The 12,444-nt window shown below is 45.0% G+C and overlaps 2 protein-coding genes across 2 annotated transcripts in view; one reads left to right on the top strand and one right to left on the bottom strand.

Annotated features, from left to right (window-relative positions):
- The window catches only part of DNAH2 (dynein axonemal heavy chain 2), a 122,095-nt gene that overhangs the window by 78,792 nt on the left and 30,859 nt on the right, over positions 1–12,444 (bottom strand). The window contains 3 exon segments of the mRNA XM_030923652.1: positions 77–316; positions 550–706; positions 1,975–2,121. Of these exon segments, the coding sequence (XP_030779512.1) occupies positions 77–316; positions 550–706; positions 1,975–2,121 (544 nt within the window).
- LOC104661665 (histone H3.3) lies at positions 2,244–2,762 on the top strand. The gene has a single exon (XM_010362394.2). It carries the CDS (start codon positions 2,303–2,305, stop codon positions 2,711–2,713), a length of 411 nt encoding a protein of 136 aa, XP_010360696.2. The 5' UTR covers positions 2,244–2,302; the 3' UTR covers positions 2,714–2,762.

The following is a 12,444-nucleotide window of genomic DNA, read 5'->3' as shown; positions in this document are numbered from 1 at the left end:
GAGCAAGAGAATGGCCTGATGAAATTGGGGGACTATGGTTTTTCCAACCACAACATCCTGGCCACAGGAACCCTACCTCAGGACCATCATTCTTGAAGACCTCATAAGAGTTGGCCATGATGGTCACCACATCCTGGTGCAGGCTCATCAATTTCTGCTGTACAGCTGCCCGATGCTCTCTTTGGTCCTCTTCAAATTCCAGGTCCCTGTATACCCGTTTGCCACTAATGCGTACCAGCAGCGTCTCTGACATCTCTTGGGCTCGCCAGCCAATGGTCAGAGTGGATGCCTTGAACTCATTCACAATCATCTGCACCTAGAGTCAGGCCCCACCATGGGGGAGTTTCAGCTTCGGAAGAGACCATCTGGACCTCATTCTACCCTCCCACTTATTCTCCAGCTAGACTGGATGACACACAAAAAAGTCCTTCCCAAAGCAAACTTAATTCTTTTTATACTACCCCCAGGTTTCCCAATCTCTATGCAACACTCAGGTATAAATGACCCATCAGCCTTGCAGACCTTTAGGGTCTAAGGACTATGGCCCACCTTGCTGGCATGTATACGGCACTCCGTGATGAAGAAGGCACTAGCCCCCTTCAAGGCCCAGTGCAGTTTCTTGAGTCCTGGGTGGATCTTCTTATCCAGGAACCGAATACGCTCTTTGAAAAGGGCCTGCTCATCTGGGGACAGCATGGCAATAATCCTGTGCGTAAGAGAGGCCTGGTAGCCAGAGGGAACAAGTCCTGGAGATCTTTCCTCCACATTAGGAAATGGTGGAGAAATCTGAATGTTTCTAGACCACTAGTCTAGATCCTAGATCCTAGATCCTAGACTAGTACTTCCAAAAGAACTTTTTGCAATGATGGAGTGTTCTCTTAGGTTGGTGCAAAAGTGATTGCCATCTAAGTAATGGCAACAACTGCAATCACTTTGCACCAACCTAATACAATGTGTGCTGTCCAATATGGCACCCACTCATCACATATGGCTATGGAGCATTTGAAATGTGGCCTGTACCAATGAGTAATCGAATTTTTAAGTTTATTTACTTAATTTACACAGAAATAGCCACATGCAGCTAGAGGCCACCATGTTGGACACTGCAGTTCCAGACACTCAAACAAGACTGCTGGTTGCACCTCCTTGGACTTTAACTGGGCTGAGAAAGTTTCCTGCTATGGTCTGAATATTTGTGTCCCCACCAAATTTGTATGTTAAAATCCCCACTCCCACAGTGATGGTGTTAGGACCTCTGGGAGGTGATTAGGTCATGAGGGTAGAGCCCTCATGAATGGAATTAGTGCCCTCATGAAAGAGGCCTAAGAGAGCTCCCTTGTCTCCTTCTACTATGTGAGGACACAGCAAGAAGACAGCCACCTATGAACCAGGACGCAGGCCCTCACCAGACACCAAATCTGCTGGCGCCTTGCTCTTGGACTCACCAGCCCCCAAAACTGTGAGAAATAAATATTTGTTGTTTATAAGCCACCTAGTCTATGGCATTTTGTTATAGAAGCCCAAACAGACTAAGACAGTACCTAACCCAGAACAAAACCTCACTCCAGAGAGAATACCAAGGCAGTCCAGAAACTGAGGCAGGGATGGGGGCAGTAGGCCTTAGTTCAATGGGTCTGACATTATTCTGTACACATAATCCTAAGGCCAGCCCGTTTCATTCCTAGAGAAGTGACCCAGAGCTACGATATATGTGGTCCAAGTGCCCTATCAGGTAGGAGGGGACCTGGTTGGCTTTACTCTCCACCCTGCAGCTAGAAGATAAAACTACAAGGGGTAGGAATAATGGTAGGGCCATAAGAGTGGGAGGCCTTTTTTTTTTTTTTTTTTTTTTTGAGAGGAAAAAATTGTAGAGGACAGAAATTGCAGAAAATGGACAACATCACAGGGCAGATAAGAGAAAAAGAAGGAATCAAATAGCATCTCGAAGGGCTGCAGTGAGGACTGGAGCTCTACCTATTGTAGTCTCTAGCAACAAGTAGCAGATTTTCACGCAGAATGCGCAGGTCCTCAGCTCGCTCGGCTACGTTCACCACGTAATGGGGCGTCTCAAACAGCAGCCGCTCCCAGTAGTCAATTTCCACAAAGAGAATCAGAAGGGACCTTTGAGAGAGAGAAGCCAGGCAGTGAGGGAAATGCACAAGGAGATAAACTAGAGCAACAACCGAGCAAGCGGGAGAGGCTGGGACACACGGGGAAATGCCGAGATAAGAAATGAAGCAGGCTTTCGCTCGCCGAGCTCCAGCCGAAGGAGAAGGGGGGTAAGTGAGGAGGTCTCTGTACCATGGCTCGTACAAAGCAGACTGCCCGCAAATCGACCGGTGGTAAAGCACCCAGGAAGCAACTGGCTACAAAAGCCGCTCGCAAGGGTGCGCCCTCTACTGGAGGGGTGAAGAAACCTCATCGCTACAGGCCTGGTACTGTGGCGCTTCGTGAAATTAGACGTTATCAGAAGTCCACTGAACTTCTGATTCGCAAACTTCCCTTCCAGCGTTTGGTGCGAGAAATTGCTCAGGACTTTAAAACAGATCTGCGCTTCCAGAGCGCAGCTATCGGTGCTTTGCAGGAGGCAAGTGAGGCCTATCTGGTTGGCCTTTTTGAAGACACCAACCTGTGTGCTATCCATGCCAAACGTGTAACAATTATGCCAAAAGACATCCAGCTAGCACGCCGCATACGTGGAGAACGTGCTTAAGAATCCACTATGATGGGAAACATTTCATTCTCAAAAAAAAAAAAAAAAATTCTCTTCTTCCTGTTATTGGTAGTTCTGAACGTTAGATATTTTTTTTTCCATGGGGTCAAAAGGTACCTAAGTATATGATTGCGAGTGGAAAAATAGGGGACAGAAATCAGGTATTGGCAGTTTTTCCATTTTCATTTGTGTGTGAATTTTTAATATAAATGCAGAGGCGTAAAGCATTAATGCAAGTTAAAATGTTTCAGTGAACAAGTTTCAGCGGTTCAACTTTATAATAATTATAAATAAACCTGTTAAATTTTTCTGGACAATGCCAGCATTTGGATTTTTTTAAAACAAGTAAATTTCTTATTGACGGCAACTAAATGGTGTTTGTAGCATTTTTATCATACAGTAGATTCCATCCATTCACTATACTTTTCTAACTGAGTTGTCCTACATGCAAGTACATGTTTTTAATGTTGTCTGTCTTCTGTGCTGTTCCTGTAAGTTTGCTATTAAAATACATTAAACTATAAAAAAAAAAAAAAAAAAAAGAAATGAAGCAGAGGCCTGGTGTGGTGGCTCACGCCTGTAATCCCAGCAGTTTGTGGGGCCGAGGCAGGCGGATTACTCGAGCTCAGGAGTTTGAGACCAGCCTGGCCAACACGGTGGAATCCCGTCTCTACAAAAAACATAAAAATTGGCTGGGCGCGGTGGCTCACGCCTGTAATCCCAGCACTTTGGGAGGCTGAGGCGGGCGGATCACAAGGTCAGGAGATCGAGACCACTGTGAAACCCTGTCTCTACTAAAAATACAAAAAATTAGCTGGGTGCAGTGGTGGGCGCCTGTAGTCTCAGCTACTCAGGAGGCTGAGGCAGGAGAATCGCTTGAACCTGGGAGGTGGAGGCTGCAGTGAGCCGAGATCGCGCCACTGCACTCCAGCCTGGGTGACCTGGGTGACAGAGACACTGTCTCAAAAAAAAAAAAAAAAAAAAAAGAGATACCAGGAAATTTTAAACTGCATTTGAAGCCATCATCTTAAGTGATCTTTGCCACCTCATATCCAGTGGTCTCTTGTTTCCTATTCCAGCTGCCACTCCCGTGCCGCGCCCTGAAGCTTACTGTTCACAACCGCTCCGTCTGAGACAGCCCACTCAGACCTCCTGCTCCTGGGGCCCAGCTTCCTCCCCTGCATCCCAGCACTGGTCCTCAAGTTCTCCCAGCCTACTTATTTTTCAGGCCACTGACCCCTGGCCTTTCTTCCTGTTAATCCCCACCCTACTTCCCTTCCTCCTCCACAGACATTGCTATCCTTTATTTTAACCACTCTTGCCAATCCTCACTCACTTTGTCTCATTCTTTAGTCTAAACCTCCTGACAAAACGTCAGTGCTGGCTAAATCTGACTGTCCTCCCCTCGAGCCCCTGTTGGGAAAGGCTGGAGAAGGTCACATGACCATACAGCTTGGCACCACTACGATTCACGATCGCTTGTCCCACGTGGGTTCTCCAGGCTTTTGTATTTTTAGTAGAGATGGGGTTTCTCCATGTTCATCAGGCTGGTCTCAAACTCCTGACCTCAGGTGATCCGCCCGCCTTGGCCTCCCAAAGTGCTAGGATTACAGGCATGAGCCACCACGCCCGACATGCCTGTAGGTTTTAACATCGTGGTGGACTATACCCCACGCACTTTTTTCCCTGGCTTCTGGACCACGGTCCTCTTTTCTACCCTTCCTTTCAGCAGGAGTATCCTCCTCTCTCCAGCATCCCACGTAAATATCATTCAGCTAGGCGCTGGGGATACAGTAAAGAATCTGCTTTTCTTGCGGCTCCCTTCAATGTGGACTCCCCGAGGTTCTTCATATCCAGCACACTCCCCCTCGGTCATCTCCTCCTCTCCCACAGCTTCGGCTGCCTTCCAAAAGCTGATGATCCCCAAACCTGCATGGCTAACCTGAGCTCCAGGCTTGGTTGTACAACTGTCTACTAGATAGCTCTGCCCTGCTTGTTCATCCACAAGCACCTCAAACTCAATGTGTCTAAAAACAAGCACATCATCTTCTCTGAAAACTTGGAGCTCCTTTCTCAGGGAAGGGCACCATCCCACCACCTACACCAGAAGCATGCATCCTTCCTCGGCCTCAATTTCCGACATCCAACCTCCTTTTGTTTTCAATATGCTAAAGCAAAGTTCAGAAATTCAGACACCTACCTCCAAGGCAAGTGGCTCAAGTGTGATGATAAATGGCAACTGACACTTGGCCTTAAAGTTGAGCTGAAGAGGGCATATGCTCCCCCTAAAAAAGCTACACTCCATGCTCCAGGCAATTGTTGCCATCTGAAAATGTGGGTCCAGTGTGGCTGCATTTTCTGATTTTTCAAGAGAGGCTAGAAATTGGTTTTTCATGTAAAATCTCCTGAATTTTAAGTGCTAACAACAATTCACCTGAAAAATAATCATTCAGTGGGTAGTGGGGAGAGGCTTTAGGACTTCTGGCAATCCTTGACTTGGCATTTTGTATTATTTTATAATGATTCGTTAGTTAAAGTGAACACACAATTTTTTCTTTTTTTGAGATGGAGTCTTGGTCTGTCGCCCAGGCTGGGGTGCAGTGGTGTGATCTCGGCTCATTGAAAGCTCTTCCTCCTGGGTTCACACCATTCTCCTGCTTCAGCCTCCTGAGTAGCTGGGACTACAGGCGCCTGCCACCACGCCCAGCTAATTTTTTGTATTTTTAGTAGAGATGAGGTTTCACCGTGTTAGCTAGGACAGTCTCGATCTCCTGACCTCGTGATCCACCTGCCTCAGCCTCCCAAAGTGCTGGGATTACAGGCGTGAGCCACCGTGCCCAGCCTGAACATACAAGTTTTAAGTATATCTCTGTGTATGACATGTTTCATAATAAAAATGTTTTTAAAGGAAAAAAGATTTTAAACATATTTGTAAAAGTTGCTGGGTACAAAATTAATTTATAAAAATCAAAGTTCTCAATATAAAAACTGTAACTAGTTAGATACTATCATCAAGAAAAAGAGGCAATAACAATTAAAACAACAAAAGCAAAATACCAAAAATTAATCAGAAATTTTGTGTGTGTGTGTGTGTGTGTGTGTGTGTGTGTGTGTGTGTGTGTGTAAAATGACTTAGGGGGAAAAGGCAGGACTTAAATAAATTGAAAGAAAAAACACTGTTGGCCAGCCACGGTGGTTCACACCTGTAGTTTCAGCTACTTGGGGGGCTGAGGCAGAAGATCAATGAGCCTGGGAGGTCCTAGCTGCAGTGAGCTGAGATCGTGTCACTGCACTCCAGCTTGCATGACAGAACAAGACTCAGTCTCAAAACACACACACACACACACACACAACATAACTATTCTTGGAAAGACTCAAAATCATAAACATATTCTTCTAAAGTTAACCTATAAATTTAACCAAATCTCTATTCCAGTAAAAATAGGAATGAGACTATTTTTGGAACTAAACAAATTGATTCTAAAATTCTTATGGGAAATAAATATTAAATATAGCCAGGAAAACTCTGAAGAAAGAAGAGTAATGAGGACAATAATTAAAACAGTTTGGTTCTTGCACATGAATAGACAGACACCAGAATAGCGAATCCCAAAATAGACACAAATATACTAGGGAATTGGTTGCTATGAAGACAGCAGTTCACTCAATGAGATTGGGTCAACTCTAAACGAGATGGCTCTAGCCATCTGGAGAAAACAAACAATGAAATACAAAACTCAATTTGAATCTGCACCTCTTTCTCTACACCAAAATCAATTTCAAATGGATCAAACATCTAAATGTAGAGAATAAAATCATAAAATACCAGAAGAAAATATGCAATATTTTTGAAAATAAAAAAAAAAAATCTTGGCCTGGTGTGGCCTGGTATGGTGGCTCATGCCTGTAATTTCAGCACTTTAGGAGACCTAGATGGGTGGATCATTTCAGGTCAGGAGTTCGAGACCAGCCTGGCCAACAAGGTGAGACCCCCCCCCATCTCTAAGAAAAATACAAAAATTAGGCCGGGCGCGGTGGCTCAAGCCTGTAATCCCAGCACTTTGGGAGGCCGAGACGGGCGGATCACGAGGTCAGGAGATCGAGACCATCCTGGCTAATACGGTGAAACCCCGTCTCTACTAAAAAATACAAAAAACTAGCCGGGCGACGAGGCGGGCACCTGTAGTCCCAGCTACTCGGGAGGCTGAGACAGGAGAATGGCGTGAACCCGGGAGGCGGAGCTTGCAGTGAGCTGAGAGCCGGCCACTACACTCCAGCCTGGGCGGCAGAGCAAGACTCCGTCTCAAAAAAAAAAAAAAAAGAAAGAAAAGAAAAATACAAAAATTAGCTGAGCATGGTGACATGAGCCTGTAATCCCAGGTACTCAAGAGGCTGAGGCAGGAGAATCGCTTGAACTTGGGAGGCGGAGGCAGAGGCAGTAAGCCAAGATCACACCATTGCACTCCATCCTGGTGACAGAGTGAGACAGATTACGTCTCAAAAAAAAAAAAAAAATCTTGAATAAAAATCATTTGAGGGCACAGAGGCTCATGCCTGTAATCTCAGCACTTTGGGAGGCCAAGACCAGCAAATCACTTGAGATCAGGAGTTTGAGAACAGCCTGGCCAACCTAAAACTACAAAAATTAGCCGGGCGTGGTGGTGCATGCCTGTAGTCCCAGCTATTCAGGAGGCTGAGGCAGGAGAATTGCTTGAACCTGTGACGCAGAGGTTGCAGTGAGCTGAGATCATGCCATTGCACTCCAGCCTGGGTGACAGAGCGAGACGCCAACTCAAAAAAAAACACAAAAAAGGCCAGGCATTGTGGCTCACACCTATAATCCCAGCACTTTGGCAGGCCGAGGTGGGTGGATCACCTGAGGTCAGGAGTTCGAGACCAGCCTGACGAACACGGAGAAACCCCATCTCTACTAAAAATGCAAAATCAGTCGGGCATGGTGGCGCATGCCTGTAATCCCAGCCACTCGGGAGGCTGAGGCAAGAGAATCGGTTGAACCCGGGAGGCGAAGGTTGCAGTGAGCCAAGATCACACCATTGCACTCCAGCCTGGGCAACAAGAAAGAAACTCCATCTCAAAAAAAAAAACAAAAACAGAAAAACAAAAACAGAAAAAGAAAAACACACACACCCCCCAAAAAAAACAAAAACAAAAACAGAAAAAGAAACACACACACACACACCAAAAAAAAAAAAAAAGGCTGGCCACGTTGGCTCACACCTGTAATCCTAGCACTTTGGGAGTCTGAGGTGGGCAGATTACTTGAGGTCAGGAGTTCGAGACCAGCCTGGCCAACATGGTGAAACCCTGTCTCTACTAAAAGTACAAAAATTAGCCAGAAATCGCTTGAACCTGGGATGCAGAGGTTGCAGTCAGCCAAGATGGTGCCACTGTACTCCAGCCTGGGCAACAGGGCCAGACTCCACCTCAAAAAAACAAAACAAAACAACAAAACTTGATATTTTTTCATCTGCACGGTTTTTAAAATAAAATTGCACTTTTTAATCACAAAGGATAAAAGTTCCCGTTACCTGAAGATATGCTCAAGAAACTCTGCATTCTAAATACTGCTGAAATGTTATTTGGAAAGAATATTGAGGTGAAAATTCTGGAATGTTTTTAGTCTTTTCTACAGGCAAGCATGGCATTAACAATATTGGAGATAATAACACATTTTAAACTTCTCAAAGGATCGTGTTTTTACCATCTTTATTGGAGAAGAATCTTCCGAGAATGAAATGATTTTCACGTGCTCACTTTTTTGTAATACAGGCTTTAAGAGAGTGTGGAAGGGCCGGGCGCGGTGGCTCAAGCCTGTAATCCCAGCACTTTGGGAGGCCGAGACGGGCGGATCACGAGGTCAGGAGATCGAGACCATCCTGGCTAACACGGTGAAACCCTGTCTCTACTAAAAAATACAAAAAACTAGCCGGGCGAGGTGGCGGGCGCCTGCAGTCCCAGCTACTGGGGAGGCTGAGGCAGGAGAATGGCGTAAACCCGGGAGGCGGAGCTTGCAGTGAGCTGAGATCTGGCCACTGCACTCCAGCCTGGGCGACAGAGCGAGACTCCGTCTCAAAAAAAAAAAAAAAAAAAAAGAGAGTGTGGAAGAAGAAAGGCTGTTTTTTTAAATCTTGAAGATCTCCACTAACGTATGTGGTATTTTTAAAACTGCTAAAATTTCTTCAAAATGAGTAAGCCTCCCGAAAGTATAAATGAGCAATGGATCACCAGACATTTAAGGAAAGCCTTCAAATGTAAAAGAGAGAGGCCAAAGCCAAAGACAATTACTAGGAATCGGCTACAATTCCAACCCAGCCAAATGTCCGGCAAGTATAGGGCAGGAAAACTGTTGCCAATCAGGCAAAAAGTCAAAACATTTAACTCCCATGCACCATTTCTTAGGAAACTACTAATGGATACACACCAACAAAACAAAGGCATAAACCAAGAAAGAGGAAGACAAAGGAAATACGAAATCAAACAAGGAAAGAGGCTGAGGGAAGTCTCAGGGTAACTGCTTTGTAACAGGCCTTGAAAACAACACCAGTTGGATGGAAGCAGGAGGATAGGGGAAAAACAGGTCTAAGAAAAACATTGAAACCACTACCCGGCATGTCAGATTGTGAGGAAAAATATCACTCAAAGGGGTTTTATTGGTTGGTTTGGAAGACTTAGTGATAGCAAATACTGCGCTAACAAAAATAATGAGGTGGCCGGGCACAGTGGCTCACATCTGTAATGCCAGCGCTTTGAGAGGCTGAGGTGGGTGGATCACCTGAGGTCAGGAGTTCGAGACCAGCCTGGCCAACATGGTGAAACCCTGTCTATATGAAAAATACAAAAAATTATCCAGGCATGGTGGTGGGCACCTGTAATCCCAATTACTCAGGAGGCTGAGGCAGGAGAATCGCTTGAACCTGGGAAGCAGAGGTTGTGGTGAGCCGAGATCACGCCATTGCACTCTAGCCTGGGCAACAAGAGTGAAATTCCATCTCAAATAATAGTAATAGTAATAATGATAGTAATGAGGTAATTTTTTTTTTTTGAGGCGGAGTCTTGCTCTGTTGCCCAGGCTGTAGTGCAATGGCGTGATCTCGGCTCACTGCAACCTCTGCCTCCCAGGTTCAAGCGAGATTCTCCTGCCTCAGCCTCCCAAATAGCTGGGATTACAGCCGCCTACCACCACGTCCAGCTACTTTTTGTATTTTTAGTAGAGACAGGGTTTCACCATGTTGGCCAGGCTGGTCTCAAACTCCTGACCTCGTGATCCGCCCATCCTCAGCCTCCCAAAGTGCTGGGATTACAGGCATAAGCCACCACGCCCAGCCTAATAATGAGGTAATTTTAAATTCCAAATAGAGCAAAACATCGTACAAGGAAGAACTATGACAACGTAAAATTACTCAACTCAGCAGTAAACAATCCTAACAGAGTCGTAATAAGATAAGCCCTAAGCATCAATGTAACAAAAAGTTGTGTTATAATGATATGTGGAGAATGGAAGTGTGTCAATAGATACGGAAACATTTCTAGTAGCATAAACATATTATCATGTCCTTCCAACTGGATGTCTTGGATTTGTCACTGTTGATAAACATCTGGGCAAGCCTACTTGGGTGTGTATGCTGGCCAACACTGCACCAAAACAAACTCTTCGTTCTCTCATCTTGGCAAGATTTTCTTTTTTCTTTCTTTCTTTTTTCTTTTTTTTTTTTTTTTTTTTTTTTTTTGAGATGGAGTTTCGCTCTTGTTGCCCAGGCTGGAGTGCAGTGGCACGATTTCGGCTCCCACCGCAACCTCTGCCTCCCGGGTTCAAGCAATTCTCTTGTCTCAGCCTCCTGAGTAGCTGGGATTACAGACGCTCGCCACCACGCCCGGCTAATTTTGTATTTTTAGTAGAGACAGGGTTTCTCCACGTTGGTCAGGCTGGTCTCAAACTTCTGACCTCAGGTGATCCGCCCGCCTTGATCTCCCAAAGTGCTGGGATTACAGGTGTGAGCCACTGCACCTGGCCTTGGCAAGATTTTCAAGGTAACTTTAAGGCAAATTATCCAAGTTTAGTATGTCAGTCAACAGGATGAATTCAGACAATACCTTCCTGATGCTGAGCTGAAAATCCTGGGAGACCCTTTGAATGATGTTCAGTCTTTAACAGAAGTTTGTCAAGAAATTTCCAGAATGCAAATTTTATTTTATTGACAAATATCAGTTTTTCTTTAAAAAAAAAATAAATAAATTGTTTGGCAGGGTTGGGCAAGGTAGCTTAGGCCTGTAAGCCCAACACTTTGGGAGGCTGAGGCGGGTGGATGGCTTGAACTCAGGAGTTTGAGACCAGCCTGGGCAACATGGCAAAAACCCATCTCTACCAAAAATAGAAAAAATTAGCCAGGCATGGTGGCAGGTGCCTGTGTTCCCAGTACTCAGGAAGTTGAGGTGGGAGGGTCGCTTGAGCCCGGGAGGCGGGGGGCCACGGTGAGCCAAGATTGTAACAATGCACTCCAGGCTGGATAACAGAGTAAGACCTTGTCTCAAAAATAAAAATAAATAAAAATCTGTCTGGGGGATGACTTTTTAAAAATACTTAATAATTTATCTCCAAACAAGTGGTCAGACAGTAGAGGCAGAAAGGAAAGCCAGCAGAATTGAGTGCTTAAGAGCCCACAGCGGGCTGACCCGGGGGGAGAAGACACTCTATGACCGGGGGGAAAAAAGAGAGAAGCTCTGGGAACAAAAAACAGACCTCAGTATCTCATCTCCTGCTCTCAGGAAATTCTACTCTGCTCTACACAGGGTGATAACACAGCTTCTTCAGCCAGGGTATGGATGACATCTGGAATATGTTTGTGTTAAGTGCAATCTGTGAAGCTGTTCTGGCCGTAAAACGTGATAAAAGCCGATTTGGACTTCAGAGTTCAAATATTTGGGATATAGGTGGGGTAGCAAAACCCCTTGTGGGATTAAATAAGTGCTATTAGGGACTGGAAGGCTCCAGGACTAAGAGAGCCAGGTAATTCCGAGGAACATCAGACCATTTGAACGGTCTGCTTATTTCAAGATCTTAACTGGAGCTTGAACACAAAGAGCAAATCTGATCAAGTTATCTTCACCTCCTTGAAGTGTTAATAAGTTTTGGAAGCTGCAGCTGACTTGGATTTCTTTACTGGTGATGAGCCCAGACTTTCAAAATCCTTCACTGTGATCATGTTCTTTCCCTTCCATTATTTACTGGATTGAGGCAGTTTTATCTTAAAACCACAAAAATGTAAAGTATCCTATCACATCTCCCTAGAAAACAATCCCCAAAGGATAGGAACAGGTACCTCTTCTATCTCAAAGACCTGTGTTTAGCCATTATTTGGGTTTCAGATAAACCCAGGCCATAAATATTTGGCCCAGAGTTGCCTTGATAAGCTCTACTATCAAGATTATGCAAAAGGTATTCCAGACAAGAGATAATAGCAGACAGAGAAGTTGTCTCCTCGTTTATCCTAACTAGATGGACACCGTGCTCAAATTTCAGTAAACAAAGCGATGCAGAGGGAAGGGAACCAAGTGCGGGATGCGCAGTTGAAATCCATGAGCACCAAACAGTCAAGAACCTTACAGAAATTGTACAATTTACGAGGCCATCAATAGTAGACTGGTTCATTAAATTACAGTACAGCCGTACTATGAAATACGGTAAGCCAGGAAAAAGAATTAAGTAATTCTAT

The sequence above is a fragment of the Rhinopithecus roxellana genome, chromosome 19 (assembly GCF_007565055.1).
Source record: "Rhinopithecus roxellana isolate Shanxi Qingling chromosome 19, ASM756505v1, whole genome shotgun sequence".
Classification (NCBI taxonomy): Eukaryota; Metazoa; Chordata; class Mammalia; order Primates; family Cercopithecidae; genus Rhinopithecus; species Rhinopithecus roxellana.
The sequence above is the reverse complement of the archived record's forward strand: the minus strand, read 5'-3'. Positions and strand labels throughout refer to the sequence as shown.

Coding starts and splice junctions, on each gene's coding strand:
- LOC104661665 (XM_010362394.2), top strand. CDS start 2,303: ATGGCTCGTACAAAGCAGACTGCCCGCAAATCGACCGGTGGTAAAGCA.